At 43.2% G+C, this 23,128-nt stretch overlaps 1 protein-coding gene across 2 annotated transcripts in view; it reads left to right on the top strand.

The window, feature by feature from the left end:
• RABEP1 (rabaptin, RAB GTPase binding effector protein 1) overlaps positions 1 to 23,128 on the top strand; it is a 103,822-nt gene that overhangs the window by 30,321 nt on the left and 50,373 nt on the right. Inside the window, exon 2 of one of the 2 annotated variants that reach the window (XM_086685676.1) lies at positions 11,389 to 11,517. The exons of the other annotated variant lie outside the window; for it this stretch is intronic. Coding sequence (XP_086541802.1) covers positions 11,389 to 11,517 — 129 coding nt within the window. The remainder of the gene's footprint in view (positions 1 to 11,388; positions 11,518 to 23,128) is intronic. 2 annotated transcript variants of the gene reach the window in all.

The following is a 23,128-nucleotide window of genomic DNA, read 5'->3' as shown; positions in this document are numbered from 1 at the left end:
TTAAAGTCACCTGCTGTTACTGTATTCTTATCAATAAGGTTACTTATGTTTGTGATTGTTTTGTATATTTGGCTGATGCCAAATTGGATACATAAACATTTATAATTGTTGTTAGCTCTTCCTGATGGATAGATCCTGTAATTATGATATAATGCCCTTCTTCATCTCTTGTTTCAGACTTCAGTTTAAAATCTAGTTTTCTGATATAAGTATGGCTACTCCAGCTTTCTTCTGACTTCCAGTAGCATGGTTCTCTATCCCCTCACTTTCAATTTTTTTTTTAATGTTTACTTATTTTTGAGAGAGGGAGGGAAGGAGAGGAGGAGGGTCAGAGAGAGAGACACAGAAGCAGGCTTCAGGCTCCAAGCAGCTGTCAGCACAGAGCCTGATGCAGGGCTCGAACTCACAAACTGCGAGATCATGACCTGAGCTGTAGTCGGATGCTTAACCGACTGAGCCACCCAGGCGCCCCTCCATCCCCTCACTTTCAATCTGAAGGTGTCCTCAGGTCTAAAATGAGTCTCTTGTAGATAGCAAATAGATGGGTCTTTTTTTTTTTTTTTTTTTTTTTTTTTTAATCCTTTCAGGTACCCTATGTTTTTTAATCGGAGTGTTTAGTCCATTTACATTCAGTGTTATTATTGAAAGATACGGGTTTAGAGTCATTGTGATATCTGTAGGTTTCATCCTTGTAGTGAAGTCTCTGGTCCTTTGTGGTCTTTGCAACATTCCACTTACAGAGTCCCCCTTAGGATCTCTTGTAGGGCTGGTTTAGTGGTGATGAATTCCTTCAGACTTTGTTTGTCTGGGAAAACCGTTCTCTCTCCTTCTATTCTGAATGACAGACTTGTTGGGTAAAGGATTCTTGGCTGCATATTTTTCCTGTTCATCACATTGAGAATTTCCTGCCATTCCTTTCTGGCCTGCCAAGTTTCAGTAGATATGTCTGCTACTACCCTTATGTGTCTACCTTTGTATGTTAAGGCCCGTTTATCCCTAGATGCTTTCAGAATTCTCTCTTTATCCTTGTATTTTGCCAGTTACACTGTGATATGTCGTGCACATCGATTCAAGTTACGTCTGAAGGGAGTTCTCTGTGCCTCTTGGATTTCAATGTCTGTTTCCTTCCCCAGATCAGGAAGTTCTCAGCTCTGATCTGTTCAAGTACACCTTCTGCCCCTTTCTCTCTCTCTTCTTCTTCTGGAACTCCTATGATACGGATATTGTTCCGTTTCATTGAATCACTTAGTTCTCTAACTCTCCCCTCGTGATCCAGAATTTTTTTAATCTTTTTCTCAGCTTCCTCTTTTTCCATAATTTTATCTTCTCATTCACCCATTCTCCCCTGTGCCTCTTCAATCTGCACTGTGGCTGCCTCCATTTTATTTTGCACCTCATTTATAGCAGTTTTTAACTCATCATGACTGTTGTTTAGTTCCTTGATCTCTGTAGCAATGGATTCTGTGGTGTCTTCTATGCTTTTTTCAAGCTCAGCGATTAATCTTATGACTGTTATTCTAAATTCTTGATCAGATATATTGTTCGTATCTGTTTTGATCATTTCTTTAGCTGTCATTTCTTCCTGGAATTTCTTTTGAGAACTCTTCCGTTTCATCATTTTGGCTAGTTTTCTGTCCCTTATGTGTTTTAAAAGCTTGTTATGTGTCCTGCCTGCAAGCACTGCTGTATCACAGAGGGGTCCTACACTGTCCAGGGCCTGGCCCTTCAGGAGGTGTTTTTTGGAGTGTGTTTCCTGCTCTCTGTTGTTGTGACTCTGGTGGCTGTATCTCCCCACTCGTAGTGATGTTTTGGACCCTCCACCAGCTGTGCTTTGATTTGTTCATTGAAGTAGCCCTCACAATTCCAGAAGTCAGAAGTCTGGGCAGGCTTGACTGGGTCCTCTGCTTGGTCTTCTCAGGCCAAAATTAATGTGTTGGCTGATTGGGGTCTTATGCAGAGGCTCTGTTTTCTGTCAAGTTGAGAATCTGCCCCATTTTGTATCTCCACTGCCACCACAAACAGAGTTCCCTGAGGAGCCACCAAGGGGCGCGTGGGTGGGCGCCTCCTCCTGCCACCACACTTGCCCCATCACTTCTTCCACCATGGGGAGGCTAAACCCAGCTTTTTTTTTTAAGTTTGTTTATTTTTGAGAGAGAGAGAGGGCGGGGCGGTGGTGGGGAGAGAATCCCAAGCAGGCTCCACGCTGCCAGCACAGAGCCCAACTCGGGGCTTGAGCTCACGAACTGTGAGATCATGACCTGAGCTGAAACTAAGAGATGCTTAACTGACTGGTTGTTTCCCACTTTTGGCTTTTATAAGTAAGGCTCCTGTGAGCGCTTGTACACGAATCTTTGTGTGGAAATATGTGTTTGTTTGTAGGATTGGTGGAGCAGAGGGTAAGTGTGCGTTTATAAGACACAGCCAGACTCTTCGGAAGTGATTGTACTGTTATGCATTCCCTCCAGCAGCCTTACCAGCACTTGGTAAATTCCGTGTCAAAATAAGGATTAATTCTAACTCCACTGGTAGTGAATTTTTAGGAGTCCTAATCCACGTCCCGACGTGGCCTCGTATAGTTGTGCTTCTGAATGCCGCTAGAGTTACAGGCAGAAAACTGAATTCCTTTGGCCATTTCCTTAAGTAAGCCAGATGTTAAATTTTGAGTAGCCTGTTTTGTCTTGTAAGTGGCAACTAAAATATTTAAATATCCAAAGTTAGAAGATATACCTGTTGATCAGTCCAGTGGCAGTCATGCTTTTCCATCTGGCTTGGCATCATATGGTGTTTGAAACACTTGGGAAATAGAATAACACCAGTTTGTACAAACTGAATAGATTAGCAGCCCATTTTTATCCACGCATACGTGTATCAGCTGTTGAACACCAGCGTTCGGCAGTAATGGCAGCTGAACTACAGGCCATTAGAAATGAAGGCGACTTAAAAGCTACCTGGTAAAATGCACGTGATGTTGCTTGCACGGTTTTGTGTATCTTGACTAGTATTCATAAATGCTCAGAGTTTATTTCAGCCGTGTAGTTGGCTTATTTCTGAAGTTACTCTTGTTTGGGAACTGAGACTTTTTTCATGCTGTACATTGTTTATGCCAAGTGGGAGTACGTGGTGGAGGGTAGCCTTGTAGGCTTATTATAGTGATGCAGGAATAGAGCCTGGAGTATAGTTTATGCCTCATTGTTTGCCTGCCGAACAGTCAGGGAAATCCCCATTTTTTGGTTCATAGTTATTTTGTATATTTCACTTCTTCTCAAAGCTTTGTTTACATGCTTGTCTTAATTGGTAACTTCGCTTGAATATAATTTCTGGAACATTAAAAAAACCAGATTATTGAACATTAGGAAATAAAGTGATTTTGTAGTTATCACTAGGCAGAATCTCTAGAACAAGTGAGCCAAATGAAGATCTCAATTTTTTTAGCAGAATTTTGAACCTGAAACTATTAAATTCTGAAGTTAACAATAAGTATCATTTGATACTTGTTATGTGTAACTTGCTTTTGTAGGATGGTATTTCTAATCCTCAGGGCATGTGGCAGTCTTCAAAATGGGTGTCGTTTTTATTTTAATGAAATCTTCGAAAGGTTGAACCTTTGCCCCAGTTCGCATAATGAAAGCTTGGCTTTGGGTTGAGGCACAATTTCTTTTCTGACTCCTAAATTGTACATAGCTTATATTTGAGTTTTATTTTATTTTTATTATTATTTATTTATTTTTTTTATTGTCTTTAGACAGAGAATATGTGCACTGGGGGAGGGTAGAGGGAGAGAATCTTAAGCAGATTCCATGCCCAGGGTGTGAGGGATGCTCAATCTCACATTGGTTGTGAGATCATGACCTGAGCCAAAATCCAGATTTATATGCTTAAGGACACTCAACTGACTGAGCCACCCAGGTGCCCCTTATCTTTGAATTTGAATAATATGTTTGGCTACACTGTTACAAAATCATGGATTAGATAAAGAGTTGTGATTTGATACTAATATCAACCTACACCCGGATCTTAAGTGATGTGCTAATGGGCTCTATCTTTGGTTCTAACTTAAAACTTTGTTTTAAGAACAAGAACAAAAATGGGCGCTTGGGTGGTTTAGTCAGTTAAGTGTCTGACTTTGGCTCAGGTTCTTGAGTTCGAGCCCCTCATTAGGCTCTCTCTCTGTCAGCGGGATGCCTGCTTGGGATCCCCTATCTCCCTCTCTCTCTTCCCTTCCCCAGCACGCACGCATGCACACTCTCCCCCCCCCCCCCCAAATAAATAAACATTAAAAAAAAAAAGAACAAAAATAAAAACAGAACTCTGCCACATGGCTTCAACTGTACCAGGTGTAGGTTGGAGGGGGCCTTGGCGTGTTTGAAGTTCAGACAAAAAGGGTTTGAGGACAGTGTTGAATTACATTAATCTCATGGGCTAAGAATGGAAGTATCGGTTGTGGTCAAAGAAAGCTAGGGTAAATTTGGGGTACACTATTAAGGGAATAGTTCCTAGATAACAGTATTTCTACTACATTCTATGTTGGTAATGTGTTAGGATCAGAGTGTCCTATTTTATGCAGAATTTTGACTATAATATGTGGGGAGAGCAACTGAGATCATGAAGAATTTAGAAATTATTAAAGGGTCAGGAGGTATTTCATCGGGCGAAGAAAGGAGAGGACAGATGTGAGATATCAAATAGTAGACATGTTCCTCATTCTGTAGGGTAGAGCTAAGTAAGATCTCTGAGGAAGCCAATTTAGGGTTATTCCTAAAAAAAGAAAAAATATATACATATATACATATACACACACACCTATACACACATATATATTTACTTTTTTTTTTTACGTTTTATTTTTTGAGAGACAGAGTATGGGCAGGGGAGGGGCAGAGGGAGAGGGAGACACAGAAACGGAAGCAGGCTCCAGGCTCTGAGCCGTCAACACAGAGCCCGACATGGGGCTCGAACCCACGAACCACAAGACCATGACCTGAGCCAAAGTTGGACCCTCAACCCATTGAGCCACCTAGGCACTCCTGAAAATAGGTATTTCTTTTCTTTTCTGTTTTTTTTTTTTTTTTTTTTTTTTAACATTTGTTTATTTTTGAGAGACAGAGCATGAGCAGACGAGGGGCAGAGAGAGAGGGAGACACAAAATCCGAAGCAGGCTCTAGGCCGTGAGCTGTTGGCACAGAACCCGATGTGGGGCTTGAACCCACAAATCGTGAGATCATGACCTAGGCCGAGTCAGACGCTTAACTGACTGAGCCACCCAGGCGCCCCTGAAAATAGGTGTTTCTAACAGATGACCAGTTATCCAAGGGAAGAGGGGAGTTTAGTAATCTAATATCTCTGCACAGTGGAACTGTCTGCCCCATGAGGCAGTGAAGTGAGTTACTAGTTTTATGTTCATGTGGAAGCCATATGACTGCCTGTCTGTGATATTGTAGGAGTGGAGTCCTGGATGAGTTAGGAGGTGGTGGTTTTCAGACTATTTTGACCTTTCTCTGTAGTAGGAATCTCATTTTCTGTTACGACCCAGTATAAATGTGTGAGGATCTGAGATACGGATTTCATGAAACCACATATACCCATATATTAAAAAAAAATTTTTTTTTGACGTTTATTTATTTTTGAGACAGAGAGACAGAGCATGAACAGGGGAGGGGCAGAGAGAGGGAGACACAGAATCCGAAACAGGCTCCAGACTCTGAGCCGTCAGCACAGAGCCCGATGCGGGGCTCGAACTCACGGACCGTGAGACCATGACCTGAGCCGAAGTCGGACGCTTAACCGACCGAGCCACCCAGGCGCCCCAACATATACCCATATTGAGTGTGTTGCTGATATTTTGTTATTTTTCATTAGTTTTATTATTTTATTATTATTATTTTATTAGTTTATTATTTGTTATTTTAATTATTTTATTATTAGTTTATTTTTGAGAGAGAGACCGAGTGTGAGTGGGAGAGGGGCAGAGAGAGAGGGAGACACAGAATCCGAAGCAGGCTCCAGGCTCCGAGCTGTCAGCACAGAGCCCGATGTGGGGCTCAAACTCACAAGCCGTGAGATCATGACCTGAGCTGAAGCCGGATGCCTAATGGACTGGGTCACCCAGGCGCCCCTATATTGCATTACTTTTTTTTTTTTTTTTTAAATTTTTTTTTTTTTTCAACGTTTATTTATTTTTGGGACAGAGAGAGACAGAGCATGAACGGGGGAGGGGCAGAGAGAGAGGGAGACACAGAATCAGAAACAGGCTCCAGGCTCTGAGCCATCAGCCCAGAGCCCGACCCGGGGCTCGAACTCACGGACCACGAGATCGTGACCTGGCTGAAGTCGGACGCTTAACCGACTGCGCCACCCAGGCACCCCGTATATTGCATTAGTTTTAAAGAGGTTGCTAATCACTAAATTCAACAACTCATTAATAGATTGAGGCTCAGTCTGAAATATACTGGACTAGAGTAATCTCTGAAATCCTTGCAGAACTATGATCCTCTGATTGTTCCTACTCAGTAACCCAGAACTAAAGGAGACCCAGAAGATTCCACACTGCAGGTGCCTGGTGGTTATTCATGAATTTCGATCATCACTATCTTTAGGGAGGCTGAAAATGACAGTGTATTCTTATGTCTTCTTAATTCCTCCCACCTCTACCCCCGTCTTTCCTCCCCCACATCAGGTTTTCCATCCTTTCGTCTCTTTAATTCCACTTCTCTCTCGTTGAAGAATCTCTTCCTTAATACTTTTTCGTGATCTCATTTTCCCTCTGAATGAATGAACATTTGGTGCCAGTTTGTTCTTTGAGTTAATACCTTTCCCAGATTCATGATGTCTTCGGGTAGTTTACACAAATGCCCACTAACCTTTACATAGGAAACAGTTGGTTTTCTTATTTGAAACACATCATCTTAAAAGTGTTCTTTTACCTGAAGTATTTGGACGCCCAAGTGCTTTGAGACTTGCAACAAAGAAAAAAGTAAGGCAAAGTAAGGTTTTTCGCTCTGATTCACGGAAGGAGGGGCTAGGAAGGTGTTCCGCGTACACTTCTTAGCCAGATGTTACTCTGTTTCAGAACTGGTTTATGTGAGTAAATGGCCAAGGGTAGAAGGATGCAGTTTTTTACTTAAAGTTGCTAAAGTCCGATGTTTTGGAGATTACATAAAATGAAGTGGGATTGTGTGAAGTGAAATGACGACTTTCTCTTGTACTGAAGAATTACGATTATTCAGTCATGTGGACGAAGTGATTCCACAGGCCACGTCCGTTTGCTCCAACACTGTGGAATGGTTGTTGGCCGCAGCGCAGTTATCCGCGGGGAAGCTAGATTCCCAGTTGGCCCCACCCACTCCACGTTTCCTCTGGGGGAGGGGGGATTGTTACTGAAATATTAGCCTAAACAAAGCACAGTTCCGTGGGTAGATGTAGTGTGGGAATAGTCATTTTTAGTAATTCCTGAAAGAAGTTGGACATGGTGAGTTTTTAGAGCAGCAAGAGAAGGCAGTTTGCTAGCTAGAAGGCCACTTCTGAAATCGAAACCAAGAGGTTTTGCCTTTTTAGGAAATTTATCTATTGTAGCAAATTGTCCTGGGAAAATAGAAATGTAGTTTTAAAAAAATGATTATTTATTGTGTTAAAACATTTTAAGATCACTGAAGTAAATTATGTGCCCTTTTTTTGAGCAGAGAGATTGGGATGTAGCAGTCAGATGAAGTCATAATCATGAAAATTTAAAAAAAAGATGTGTCACTTCATTACCTTTTAATTTAAAATTTTTTTTTTCAACGTTTATTTATTTTTGGGACAGAGAGAGACAGAGCATGAACGGGCGAGGGGCAGAGAGAGAGGGAGACACAGAATCGGAAACAGGCTCCAGGCTCTGAGCCATCAGCCCAGAGCCCGACGCGGGGCTCGAACTCGCGGACGGCAAGATCGTGACCTGGCTGAAGTCGGACGCTTAACCGACTGCGCCACCCAGGCGCCCCTTTTACCTTTTAATTTAAATCAGTGTGATCAGTGTAATTTATAATTGTAATTACCCTTCGATTCAGAGAGGCAGCTCCTCTGAATGTAATTTGGCATATTCTTTCCAGTTTTTTTTTTCTGTGTATTTTTGCATAGCTCATGTTTTGTTGTATAATTTTGTATTTTGTTCTTTTTATTTAATATAATTTTTCTGGCTTGGTATTATTCCACAGGATGGACACTCCTACCATACTTAATAGTTTCATTTTACCCATTTATGCACAAATTAAGATTTCTGAGTTACAGAAAGTGTTTGGTCTTTTGTTTTACTGAAGTTACGTCTTTTTTTTTTCCCTTGAAATAGGTGTTTCTTTGGATCCTGAACATGTTTAAACAAAAAGATTCTGTTGTACTATTTGACTTAGACTGGTTTCTTCTCCTGTTGTTGTGTCTTATCAAATTTAATACAGTGTTAGAGGAACATAGGAGTGTGGGACACAGCTCAGGACCTAAAAGTATTTTTGGGTTATTACATGTTCTTGCATTCATGTCAAGATTGGGGAAGGAGATATATCTAAGAGGTACTGACTCTTCTCTTCATTTATTTACCAGATTATTCTTTTTTTCTTTTTCCTTTCTGTATGGTTGCTTATCTCAGACATTTTGAGTAATTGATAATGACAACTTTCCCCCTTTGGGCAAGCATTAAAAGTAGCCATTGCAGGAGATAGTTTTCCCCTTTTCCTTTTTTTTTTTTTAAAGATTTTATTTGTAGGTAGTGTCTACCCTCATCGTGGGGCTTGAACTCACAACCCCGAGATCAGGAGTCACACACTACCAACGGAGCCAATGGGCGCCCCCCTTTTCCTTATTACCCAAACGAAGGTAATAGTGTGCAGAATGTGTCGAGGGGTTAAAGAAGGTCGATACACTAATAGCTCTTGGCTGCTAAGTTACAGAAGGGATAATATTGTTGAGGTCTGGCGTTTCTACTGAGTTTTGTTCATGACGCCATGAGGATTCATGGTCATAGGGACAGGCATGAGCTGGGCGTCTAAGCACGGGAACTGAGTCAGGATCATGAGGTTGGAAGCGACTTCTGGTCTTTTGTGGCTGCATACATGTCCCTTGATCGCTTTGCCTGTTTTCTGTCTTTGTTAGATAAGTACCGCTAGTTTAATAATTACAGCTAGTGTTTATCAATTTCTTTCTAAATGCTGGGCTGAGTCCTTTTAACATGAGCTGTTAGCTAGTTACTGTAAACTTGCTGGTGACTGTGTTAGGAGAACTGTGTAATCTTTTGTGTGATGAGAGCTCATTTCCGTTTAATCTGTGGTCGGCTGCTCGGGCAAGAGGACGTGCCCACGTGCACCCTCCTGCTGTCTTGTGCAGGCCGAGCTGGTTCCCCAGGTACAGCAGCGGAGGTGGTCTTGTTTTAAGAAAAAGAAGTTGTTCTGGCCTTTGTCTTTGTTGTAGAGGTGCCTTATTGACATAAGTACTTGAGGTGGATTTAAAGCGTTTTAATTAAAACAACAAATGCTAATAAGGCAGTGGGTGTGACCTCCAAGGAGTCAGGATCCCTGGACTTGAAACCGCCCTGAAGCCCTAGAGAGGTTTAGAGAGGCGGCCAGGCCCACGGGCACAGACTGTGCCTGAACTTGGGGCCGGGGCAGGCCGGGAGTGGTGGAGACACACGAAAGTGTGGCTGCACCGTTGAATGCTGCATGTCAGTTTTTATTGGTTCACCGGCTTCAGTTCCTAGACGTAATGTTGAAAGTTACGGCCATTTGTGTGCGTGTTCTGGTGGAAGGTAGGGGAGGGATCCGGCAGTTGTTAGGAAAAGGAAGGACAGAGGACATTGCTTTTCCTTTTCTCTGGGTTCCCCAGCGCTCTTCCTGACCTCACACAGTCATCAGTAGCTCCAAGTAATATTACAGTGTTAAGTGCAGAACTTGTTTATTTAACAACTGGGATTTGGACAGTAAAAATACCAAGAGAAGTAAATAGCACAGAGAACAAGTTTCCTTCCTGATTTCAGAGAGTAAGTGCGAGATAACCGCGTTATTTCCCTCTCCAGTGGATTCTCCATCCCTCTTTTTCTCCAGAGGTCAGCAGATCTTCTAATGACCAGATGTCATTCTTTGCTTTGACTTAAGGACCCTAGATACTTGCTCCTCGGAATGACTCCTTACATGTAATCGCAAACAGTGGAACTCAGAGTAGCAGTCACTTCCCCTTTCAGACCTGGATTTCGTCCGTACTGTCAGATTTGTAGTGAGGCTGGTCTGAAGATGTGGAGGGAAGGAACATGGTTTTAGAAACTGGTTTTAGTTCATTCTATATTATCAGAGGAGTCCTAGAGAACTTTGGGAACCACATGGAAGAAATTTAATCAGCCCCAATCTGTTAGTCCCTCGAGGATTTATCTAAAATCATTGGTGCATTTTTTCCCAGTCTTTTTCTGTGTACTGGGAAAGTGGCTCTCCATTACACTGAGTACTGGGTTGGGGGAAGGCAGGGCCTCCAGAGATCATTTCAGATCGCGGTTAACGTTATGAGCAAGCCATCATTATCTGGGGTGGCTTGTGCTGGAGAACTGGGGCCTCTGCTGGCCTTGGTGTTTGGGTAGTGGTGGCATCAGGACCAGTTGGTGTCCCCCGGAGGGACTAGGGTGATTGCTTTGTGGCTGGCTTGCTGTTGGGGCAGAGGAGGAGGTGGGGTTGTGCTTCTGGATTGCCCACCCGGTGCTTGAACCAGAAGAATGTCTGGGTTTGCTCAGGATGGGCATTTACTTAATCAGCCGCGGCCAGAAGATAAGCCCCTGAACTGAACGTGTGTCCCAGCCCCTGCCACACCATGGTCTGCATTAATCTGGAAACCGGAGGAGCTCCCTGTAATTGAGAGTTCATGCATAACGTCTGGTTCTGTATCCTTTCTCTGCGAAAGGGTTTTCGATTGTGATTTTAGTACAATGATAGTGAATCATCCCGGAATTGGGAGAGTAGTTCAGGCTGCTGTGACTGTCCTGATCAGAGAGCCCGTTACATTTTGCTCAGAACGCTCAAGAGGAACCAGAGCCCGCAAGGTTGGCAGTGGGTTTATTTGCGGGATAAATAGCCCAAGTAATCCAGTATTTAATAGCTCCAGAAGTAGACTGACATTCTGTCAGTGATACCAAGGAACTTGAGAAGCTCTCTTTAGGGAAATTTGCCTTATGTGATTCTCCTTATATATGCTGTTGCACTTTATATGATTCATTTGTAGTGTGTATTAAGTCTAGTAGAGGTGAAAATTAGAATTTTCTAGAATATATTGGATCTTCAGAAGAAGTTTGACTGTTTCATTATAGAAATGTGTAGCTAGAATACTTATTCTTGTAATTTAATTTATAAATAAAAGTTATTACTTGTTAACTAGTATTTTTTTTTCCAGTTTCTCTTCAGCAACGGGTAGCAGAATTGGAAAAAATTAATGCAGAATTTTTACGTGCACAGCAGCAGCTTGAGCAAGAATTTAATCAAAAGAGAGCAAAATTTAAAGAGTTATATTTGGCTAAAGAGGGTAAGTTCCTAAGTCTCTGTCTAACCCCCCATACTAAGACTGCCTTAAAATGTCGAGTTTCTTGGTGGTACAATGTTAATATTATCATTGAATAAGCCTTGATTTTTTTTTTTTTTCCAACGTTTATTTATTTTTGGGACAGAGAGAGACAGAGCATGAACGGGGGAGGGGCAGAGAGAGAGGGAGACACAGAATCGGAAACAGGCTCCAGGCTCTGAGCCATCAGCCCAGAGCCTGACGCGGGGCTCGAACTCACGGACCGCGAGATCGTGACCTGGCTGAAGTCGGACGCTTAACCGACTGCGCCACCCAGGCGCCCCGAATAAGCCTTGATTTTATTTGTACTTGGATTATAAAATAAAAGTCTATTTAGAGGCTAGGGTTAAGAATGGAATTGATAAAACAGGTTGAAAAATGCAGCGTTCGGGTTTTTCCTTGTCTGTCCACCTTAGTGATGATGTTTAAGGCAGGCAGACTGCGCCATCCTGGGACACAGGGCTCTGGGTGCCCTTAGTACCTGAGCGGGAGCCCCAGGCAGAGCAGAGCAGGCTCGTGGGTGTTGCAGGAAGAGCCCTGCCACACCACGTCCTGACGCTTCCTGGAGTTTCTCCGGCAGACGTTCACTTGCCTACCAGGAAGGACAGTATCCGCCGTGAGGCCCACATTGTGCCTGGGTGGCGGGTGTAAAAGAGGAGCCAGAGTCACACGGATCTTTAACTCCTAGAACGTGAACTCGAGGACGGAGGGAGAGTGTACAAGGCAGATCCGTGGGAGCATGTCGAGGGGGACTGGATCTGAAGGGTAAGGAGACGGGTACCCGTGGGGCACTGACCTGTGGTTTCCACAGCCGTCCAGCCTGGCGCTTCCCACAGCGTGATTGCGTTAATAGCATCAGCATCGCTGTCGCCTAGGAAACCTGTTACAAGTGTGAAATTTGGGGTCCTCTCTCACACTTAACTGAATCAGCAACTCTGGTCTAAGGGTCCAGCAGCCAGTGCTGAAGGTGATTCAGATGCACGGCAGATTTTGGGAACCAGTGTTCTGGTGTGGACCAGTGGCTTTCAAACGGTCACGTGGATCGCAGTCACCTGGAGAGCTCGTTAGAACACAGCATGTTGGGGTGGGGCCTGAGAATTTGCATTTCTTTCTTTTTTTTTTTTTTAATTTTTTTTTTTTCAACGTTTATTTATTTTTGGGACAGAGAGAGACAGAGCATGAACGGGGGAGGGGCAGAGAGAGAGGGAGACACAGAATCGGAAACAGGCTCCAGGTCTGAGCCATCAGCCCAGAGCCTGACGCAGGGCTCGAACTCACGGACCGCGAGATCGTGACCTGGCTGAAGTCGGACGCCTAACCGACTGCACCACCCAGGCGCCCCGAGAATTTGCATTTCTGATAAGCTTGCAGGTGACCCCGGTACTGCCACCCAAGGACCACAGTTTGGGAACCGCTGCTCTAGGCTGGTGATCGTCCTGTTTTTAAATGTATTCACTCCACGAAATAGTTATTTATATACACCCCTCACACCATTTTTTTAAGTTGACGTTTCAAGTTTTTTATTCAAAAATTTAAAAGGTGTTGATTCTATCATATTGTCAGCACTAAGAATTTAAGTGAAGACTTCATGCTCTTAAACATATCAGTGGAATCAGTCATAGTGATTTAATATTTGTCACCATTCATTAAAAAAAAAAAACTTTGAATAAGCTCTTTAGCAGAAATGTTATATTTTTTTCCATCCTGGTGTTAGGTTTTCATGTTTACATCTCCCTCAGAATTTTATTCTAAAAAGTTGTGTGTTTGGTGGTGGTGGTGGTGGTGGTGGTTATTTATTTATTTTTTTGGAACACCAACTCGAGTATGCATCGGAATTTAATTGCAAGGTTTGTTAAAACATAGATTGCTGGTCTCCACCCCCAGAGCTTCTGATCCGTTGGGTTTGCGAGATCCTAGAATTTACACTTCTAGTACATTTCCAGGTGATGCTGATGCTATTGGTGCAGGGACCACACTTTGAGAACCGCCGTTAATATTTGGTGCTTGAAAGCCATTTAAAGAACATTTGGTCAGACTTCACTATACGAAAAATACACATCTAGGGCACCTGGCTGGCTCAGTCGGTTAGGCGACCGACTTCGGCTCAGGTCGTGATCGCATTTTGTGAGTTCGAGCCCCGCGTCGGGCTCTCTGCTGAGAGCTCGGAGCCTGAAGCCTGCTTCGGATTCTGTGTCTCCCTCTCTCTGCTCCTCCCCTGCTCATGCTCTGTGTCTCTCTGTCTCTCAGTAATAAATAACCATAACAAAAAAAGAAAAATATGCATGTAAATATCTTCTGTACTGAGTCATCATTACAGTTATTAATAAGTGTGCAGCTGCTCACTCCATAAATATTTTGCACATTTAAAAAGTAAAGTGTAGAAAGTACTGGAGATGCAGGTCTTTACTTTAAGAAGACGATTATTTAGAGAGTATGTGAAAGTGGGGGAGAGGGGCAGAGGGGAGGAGGGAGAGAGAGTCTTAAGCAGGCTGCGTGCTTAGTGCAGAACCCGACGTGGGGCTTGATCCCACAACCCTGGGATCAGGGATCCCTGGGATCATGACCTGAACTGATATCAAGAGCCGCACGCTTCACGAACTGAGCTACCCAGGCGCCCCTGGAAATGTAGGTCTTATGAGATATAATTGGGTCTCCCTCCCAATTAAGTCCTGTCCTCTGGGTGAATTATATATACTTCTAGAAAAGGGTAAGTTTCATTTTTAAAAAAATGTATATGAGTGCTGAGAACCGTTAGTCTCATAAATAAGTAGATGGAAATATAAATGTTATTTTACAGTGATGATTGTTATATTTTAACTTATTTTGAGAGAGAGAGTGCAGGTGGTGGGGAGAGAGGGAGAGAGCGAGAGAGCCAGAATCCCAAGCAGGCGCCACGTTGTCAGCACAGAGCCCAGCGCAGGGATCGAACCCACAAACTGTGAGATCATGACCTGAGCTGAAATGGAGCGTCAGATGCTTAACTGACTGAGCCACCCAGGCACCCCTATTTTGTAGTGAATATTACTCCATTCTCTTAACTGTCATAATTCTATGTCAAGTCACATAGTGCTCAGCTTCAAAAATACTCTTGCTCTGTTGGCTGGCAACTCAGTTAGGCTTCCTTCAGTTTTGTTGAAAGCAGACTCTGCAGTCACCTGGCAGAGTGATTTGTTGCTCAGTCATTAGTCATTCACTTTATTACTGACATTGATATTTTATTATCGTTGCTTTAATGTTTATTCCTTTTTGGGAGAGACACAACACAGGTGAAGGAGGGGCAGAGAGAGAGAGAGAGGGAGACACAGAATGCGAAGCAGGCTCCAGGCTCCGAGCTGTCAGCGCAGAGCCCGACGCGGGGCCTGAACCCGTGAACTGTGAGATTATGACCTGAGCTGAAGTTGGGCGCTTAACCCACGGAGCCACCCAGGCGCCCCCGTGATGTTGATATTTAAAATTGTCCCTCTGGTTTGATACGACAGAGGAGTTTTTACACAACAGGGCAGTGACTCATAGAACATTCAGGAAACCTGTCTTTTGTTACATAGGAGAAAGGGTGTCGAGAAAAGGGAGATGGACGGGAAGAATCTGTACTTAAATACTGCTGTGCTTTGGGGAAGAGTATTTATGCGAGGTGAGGATCTAGAAGTTGATTCCTTCAAGACATCATGTGTCTGTGAATCCTTGGAAAATCTTCGCGTATCTCCAGGCGTACATGTTCCCCACTTTGAAGATCACTGCCCTGGAGTGGTGTTATTCAGACTATAGGTTTATATAACCCTTCGATGGATTAAAAAAATTAAGCAGGCAGTGACCAGCACTTTTAAAAAAAGGAATAAAATGGAAAATAGGGAAATAACAGTATATTATGTTTGTAAGTTTCAGTTAAGTACAGTTGCATGAAATATTTTGTTTCAGTGACATATATGTGTTATGTATAAAGTGATGTAAAATAAATTTTTAAAAAAGTTTTTATTTATTTTTGAAAGAGAGCGAGCACACACTAGTGAGGGAGGGCCAGAGAGAGGGACGGAGAGAGAATCCCAAGCAGGCTTCTTGCTGTCAGGCCACTCTGCACGGAGCCCAACGTGGGGTTCAATCCCATGAGAGATCATGACCTGAGCCTAAACCAAGAGTCAGGCGCTCAACTGGCTGAGCCCCCCAGGCGCCCTGAAGGATGTTCCTTGTTGTGAATTGTGGTCAGAGACGTTGGACAGCCAGCATTGTGTAGGAGGCAGCGTTCCTAGGCCTCCCGATCCAGCCCCGACTTGGAAAGGCTTGCTGACTACAGTGTGGGATGGGGCTCCGTTTTCTTGTGACTTGTAGGCGGGCCTCTCTCTGTTTGATTTTGTTCCTGCGTAGGCTCACGAGGAGTTGGGGAGGCTGGTGTTCTGTCTGGGCCTGGTGCACTCTGCACGTCACCGTGGAGCTTGGGACGCCTGAGATAGGGTTTGCGTCTTCAAGAAAGTATAGTCTACTGGGGTAGATGATACGTTTTGCACAGCGTCAGTGTTTGAGTATATGTTGTGTGTCTTGAGAAGAGTTACGTCTGGGTCTTCAGTGTGTTTCTCTGACTTTGTTAACGCTCCCTCCTCAAACTTGTTCTAACCTTGAGTTGACGAGGCACCGCTTTCAACCCTGTGCAGCGGTGTGTCCTTGTCAAGGTGACGTGTGGCGCCTTCCGTGTGTGCGTACGACGTCCCGGCAGTGCTTCCTCTGGTGAGCAGTTAGAGCTCGCTGCCGGGCTGGCTGGCGGCCCCTCTTTCCGCGGCCCCGCAGGCAGACCCTCCTTTTTCCTTCAGTCTCTGCTTATTCAGTCAATTCTGCTTAATCTTGCCCCGCGTTTGCTTGTTTTATTTCCTGTTTTTCTCTGTCCCCAGATAAAGCTGTTAGGGTTTTCCTTTCCTTTCTTATTTTTTCTTTTCAATTATAAAGTGGCCTTTTCTGTAAAATTCGGAAGACATGAAAATGACCAAGAACCTCTCATTCCTGAACTACGTGATCAGTTCCAGTTTTTATATCCGCTCTGGACAGCTTGTCATGTGGATTCCATCAGAAAACGTAGTTGCTGCGTTAACATCGCTTTAACTACATCTCCACCTGATACATAAGCTGTGTGGGGGCGTCCCTCTGTGCTGTCTGGAGTCCTCTGTTAGCTCGGCGGGCCACAGAGAACGGGTGACTTTCTACAAAATTTCAAAAGGAATAATGTGACCTTTCTGAGAGTTTTTGGTGTCATTTCTAAGGAAAACGCATAGTGTGTAAAACGTAAATGTTGATTCAGTTTCTGTCTTGGCTGTTTGCCTATTTCATAATCAGAATCGAATTCAGGCAGTTCTGTGGCGCCGGCTGTGACACGCAAAGCCAGTCTTAACGATTCTCGCAGGCGGAGGCGGCGTGAGCCGTGGGTTCGACGTGTTCAACAGCCTGTCTGTTTTCTCTTTCAGCAAACCAGGCACTGTAACTCTGGAAGTCCGAGCATCTGTGTTTGACGGATGGGAACGGCTTCTGCCCTGGTCTTGCAGTGGCTGTGCCGTGCTATTTGGAGAACAGCTGGGCAGGAGTCCGGACGGCAGTGAGGAACGCGAAAGAGAGAGATTGTTACCTTTGCGCTCCTGCCTGCCTGCTCCTGCCGTAGCGCCCGCTCTTTGCTCAGCCGACTTCAACCGCGAATGTTGTAGATGTTTCTGAAAGCTTTGTTGCTTGTCTGTTGTTGAACTTGAAGAAAATGTATTTAGCTTTCAAAAAAAGTATCGGATTTAGCTTTCTTCTTTAGCCAGCCTCGGTACAAAGGTTGGCACCACAGCAGAGTTTGTGTTTCGAAAATCCTCGGTCTTGGGCAGTAAGGTAGAGCCTGTTACGTGAAGCGGCACGCCAAAGGCCGTAGCGTTCTGGATCTGAAGGAAAATTGTAGGAATAGAGCCCGCATTAACCACCAGGAGACCATGAAATTTTCTAGCATGTTCAGAACGATTTTGTATGTGGTGGTCATTTACGTAAAGCTTTGATGCTAATTAACCAGAGATTCTTTCAGTAGTTGAAAGCTAGGTTAAGGAAGATCTTTGTCATAAGCTTGATTCTAGATGTGGAAATAAAACTAGAGTGTCTTAAAAAGAATTAAAAGCCATTAGGAATCTTGGAAACAACACACAACTTGAAACAAGGTAAATAGATGGTTTAAATTGTAGATAAGGCACAGAGATTTTATTTTAGTAAATTAGGAGACAGTATTTGGGAGTTCTCCCATTCAGTGAGACAGAGACCGAAGCATCAAAGAGCAGTTGACATAGAGGATAAAGTGAGCCTCTAACACATTTCTGAAAAGAGTTGAAGCGGAAGAGATGGAGGGTAGAATATTTGAGGAGATAATAACAGAGTTTTCAGGGATTAATTTGAAAAAGTAAGTCCTCAACATAAATACTGAGTACCAAGTAGGCAAATAATAATAAATTCATATTTTGGCATATCTTAAACCATCTTCATGCAAATGAAAAGAAAATATTGAAGGCTGACAGAAGAAATATTTGTGTTGTTGGGAGATCCCACATAAACAAAATAGATGCCAGGGGACAACGAAATAAGATCCTTAAAGTGCAGAGAAAAGTCATTTTCAACCTAAAATTTCAACCTAAAATGTAGCTAAATTATTCAAGAATGAGAGCGATACAGGTGTTTCAGGCATATAAGCCCTAAGAGCATTTATCACCCACACAAATCACCAGAAGAGCGAGTAAAGAGAACATTTGCAAAAAGAAGAGTAAACGGAGCAGGCAGGACGGAAGACACGATCCCGATATAGAAACTGAGAAGTCCGGCTGTAAAAAAAAAAAGAAAAAAAAAAAAACACCAAAAAACTTCATAGCTCATGTTATGCTTTAAAGGAAGAAAGTAGAAAAAAAAAAAAAAAAAGACAATAACAGGATTGGGGCTTAAGGCAAGAGGTCTTGAAGGGGTATAGAAGACTGTGTCTCATAATGAACGCAACAGTCTACCTAGAGAAGACAACAGTCGTGAAGTCGTGTGCACCTAACAAAATCGCCAGGCCTTGTCATGTAAACAGAAGGTGATAGAGTTCAAAGAAGAAACTGATGAGTGCACACAGGGGGTATGTTTAGTGTTGTAGGGATTGCTAGCTCCAGCAGCAGCAGGTAAAGAGATCATAGCTTTGGGGGTGCCTGGGGGCCCAGTTGGTTAAACATCTGACTCTTGGTTTGGCTCAGGATCTTAGGGTTGGTGGGTTTGAGCCCTGCATCGGGCTCCGTGCTGACAGCACAGAACCTGTTTGGGATTCTCTGTGCCCCTCCCCCTGCTCACATGCATGTGCTCTCTTACAATAAATAAATTTCAAAAAAAATTAAAAAATATAATAGTTTTGAGCAACAGAATATTTTTTTAATGTTTATTTTTGAGAGAGAGACAGAGCGTAAGTGAGGGAGGAGCAGAAAGAGAGGGAGAGAGAGAGAGAGAGAGAGAGAGAGAGAGAGAGAGAATCTGAAGCAGGCTCCAGGCTCTGAGCTATCAGCACAGAGCCCAACGCGGGGCTTGAACTCTCAAAGTTTGTGACCCGAGCCGAAGTCGGACACTTAACCGACTGAGCTACCCAGGCGCCCCTGAGCAACAGAATTTTAAAAGACCTGACCTAGGAATTCTGTACCCAAGGAACCAAAAAAGTTCATTTTTTCGATATTAATAAGGAACACTTAAAAAATTATCTACATGCATATATCTCAGAGATTCAACATATTAAAAAAATCGGGCGCCTGGGTGGTTCGGTTGGTTGAGCTTCCGACTTTGGCTCAGATCATGATCTCATGGTCCATGGGATTGAGCCCCGCGTCGGGCTCTGTGCTGACAGCTCGGAGCCCGGAGCCTGCTTCGGATTCTGTGTCTCCCTCTCTCTCTGCCCCTCCCCCGCTCATGCTCTGTCTCTCTGTGTCTCAAAAATAAATAAAACATTAAAAAAAATTAAAAAAAAATCAAGCTACTTATGTTTTCTTACTGCACACTGTTGGAAAGATTTTAAACAAGCATGTAAATGTTATTTAAAAGTTTGGAAACTAAGAATTCAGTGCATTCCTGTTCTTGAGTTAAAGAATATCACAATGGAGATCGCAAAATCCGAGAATACGGTAAAGATACTTGGGAAGCAGCTAAAACAAGACTTGGAGAATAAGCTTTTAATTTTAAAAGCATCTATTAAAATTATATTATTAAAAGACATGAGAGGGGCACCTGGGTGCCTCAGTTGGTTGAGTGTCCAGCTCTTGTTTCAACTCAGGTCATGATCTGACAGTTGTGTCCGATCTCTGCACGTGAGCCTGCTTGGAATTCATTCATTCATTCATTCATTCATTCATTCATTCATTCATTCTCGCTCTCTCTCTTCCTCCTCCTCCCCCACTCAACGTGAGTGCTGTTTCTCTGTCTCAAAATAAACTTAAAAAAATTAAAAAGGTGAGAAGTTGAGAATAAATTATCCATGTGTTCAACTCCAGAAGCTAGAAAAAGTAAAGACAAAGAAGAAAAAATAGTAATAGCAATTAATTAAATGGAAAGCAAAGTTAACAGTCAAGCTCAATAAAATCAAAAGCACATTTTTTTGAAAAAACTAAGAAAATGAGACAATTACTGATACAGTACTGTGTATGTGTCTGTGCCAGAAATTTTGGATGTTTAGTTGAAATGAATAATATCCTAGGAAATATGAATTCCCCAAATTACCTCAACTAGGAAACCTGAATAAACCATAACCATAAGAGAAACAGTTAATAAAGGGTGTCTGGGTGGCTCAGTTGGATAAGTGTGTGACATTGGCTCAGGTCATGATCTCACAGTTTGTGAGTTCGAGCCCCACATGGGGATCTTGTGCTGACAGCTTGGAGCCTGGAGCCTGCTTCGGATTCTGTGTCTCCCTCTCTCTCTCTCTGCCCCTCCCCCACAAGTGCTCTGTCTCTCTTGAAACTAAACAAACATTAAAAAAATAATAAGCCATTCTTATATATAAAAGATGCCACAGACATAGACAAATCTTGTTAAATTTACAAGGAAAATTTATTCCTTTTATTTGCTATGTCAGAAAGAAAAAGCCATCCATTTCATTTTGTGGGATTAGTATAACTTAAATACCTAAACAAGAAACACTAATACTAGAATATAGATAAACCAGTCTCATTTATGACCGTAGAGTTTAAAATCCTAAATAACGTTGACTTCAGTAGAATATTTAAAAATACTGCACTCTGGGGCGCCTGGGTGGCGCAGTCGGTTGAGCGTCCGACTTCAGCCAGGTCACGATCTCGCGGTCCGTGAGTTCGAGCCCCGCGTCAGGCTCTGGGCTGATGGCTCAGAGCCTGGAGCCTGTTTCCGATTCTGTCTCCCTCTCTCTCTGCCCCTCCCCCGTTCATGCTCTGTCTCTCTCTGTCCCAAAAATAAAAAAATAAAAAAACGTTGAAAAAAAAAATTAAAAAAAAAAAATACTGCACTCTGACGTTGCATAGCAGCAATGCAAGGATAGATTGACATTAGAACATGTGTTGATGTAACTCATTACGTTAACAAATTAAGAAAAACCAAAAGGACACTCAGTAAATTTAACATGCTTTAGTAATGAGTTCACACTAGTTCCTAGCAAACTGGGATGGTGGGGGCCTGCCTTAGCCTATGAAAAAGTTTTCTTAGAAACCAGTAGCATATATCATACTTAATAGTGAAACGAGATAAGCCTATTGTCAATCCTTCATTATTATACTAGAGGTCCTTCTCACCAACGCAATAAAATGAAAAGAAATGGGTTATAAAATTTTGAAAGTTAAGGATAGTTTTGTCTCCCTGTGGAGTCCATGGTTATTGACATAGAGGAACCAAGAGAATCCACACTGTCAGAACTATTTGTTAGCAACACCGTCGGAATGAAGATCAGTATAGAATAATCAGGGATGTTTCTCTGTACCAGTAACTATTTAGGGAAGCAGTAGAAGAAAAATCCTGAAGAAAATAAAAGGCAGACAACAAAATCAGCATGTTCAGTCCCTTGGGGATGTGTCTAACCAAGGTTGCGTAAAAGCTTTACAGAGGAGAGTTAGGAAACAGTGTGGAAGTCTGTGAAAGAAAGCCTGAGCAAATGGAATGTGATACCGTATCCGTAGGTGGAGAGACTCTGTGTTGTAAAGAAGCAAACTCCCCGTCTGTACGTTCAGAGCAGTTCCAGCCAAGGTCTCTGTTTTTTCCCTTATGGATCTTCTAAACTGTCTTCGATTGTGCAAGGAAGGATAGGGCCAAGAGGATGGTGCCCTACTGTACTGAACCCGCCCCCCACCACCCCCCCCCCCCCCCCCGCCGATTTGTAGGAAATACGATGAACAGAGGAGCGTAGTTCAACTACGTCGTAGGTATGCAGTTAGTGGTACCCAGACTGGGAGAGGCTCCGAGGCCCACCTGGTTTACTCTGTAAATAATTGCAAGGAAGAGAGAGATGCAAGGGAAACCCATCGACCAGAAGAGACTTAAAATGCACATTAACCAGCGTATGGACCTCATTTGGATTTTGACTCAAAGGGCTGAACTACTGAAAAAAACTTTGTAGACAACTGGACTTTCAACACTGACTGGATGTTTATTTGGGCATCATCAAATTTTTTTCAGCTGTGAAGATGATCCTTACAAAGTGAAGTTAGCCAGCCAAAGACAAATGATGTGTGATTCCACTTACATGAGGTATCTAGAATAGTTAAGCTTCTAGAAACAAAGTAGAATGTGATTGCCAAGGGCTTGGAGGAGGGGGAGTTTTTCATGGGTGTACTTTCTGTTGTTTAAGGTGAAGAGTTGTGGAGATTCGTTGTACAGCAGTGTGAATAACTTTCAACACCACTGAAGTATACACTTAGAAGTGGTTAAGGTGGTAAATTTTATGTGTTTCAATTTTTTTTAATGTTTATTTTTGAGAGAGAGCGCGAGCGGGCACATGTGCGAACTGGGGCAAGGCAGAGAGAGAGGGAGACAGAGGATCCGAAGCAGGCTCCGTGCTGTCAACGTAAGAGCCTGACGTGGGGCTCGAGCTCACGAACCATGAGATGATGGCATGAGCCGAAATCAAGAGTCTGACACTTAACCGACTGAGCCCCCCAGGTGCCCTGATTTCATGTGTGTGTGTGTTTTTTCAAAGGTCCTTTTAGCGGTACATGCTCAAGTATTTATGCTAAATGATAAGTTTGAGAGCTCCACTTCTTGTATGTTAACACGAACCACAGACCCTTTCCCCAGCAAAACTGGTGAAAATTATTGTTTATAAAAAACAACCATTTAAAGTCTCTAGAGTTGGAGGGGTGCCAGGCTGGCTCATCTGGAAGAGCACACAACTCTTAGATCTCGGGGTTGCGAGTATGAGCCCCACGTGGGGTGTGGAGATTACTTAAGTAAGTAAAACTTTTAAGAAGTTTCTAGAAGTGGTTCTACAGCAAAAGAAACATTTCTTCAAGAAAATCCACTGAGTCTTGGTGAAAAGAGTCTGTGGCATTCGATCCACGAGCCACTGCTTTCCCTCCCCGCCCAGGCTGGTATCATGGAAACTGCACCCCAGGCA

Source organism: Puma concolor, chromosome E1, assembly GCF_028749965.1.
Source record: "Puma concolor isolate L17-30 chromosome E1, mPumCon1.1.hap2, whole genome shotgun sequence".
Lineage (NCBI taxonomy): Eukaryota > Metazoa > Chordata > Mammalia > Carnivora > Felidae > Puma > Puma concolor.
Note: the sequence above shows the minus strand (reverse complement) of the source record. Positions and strands in the feature narration are given on the sequence as shown.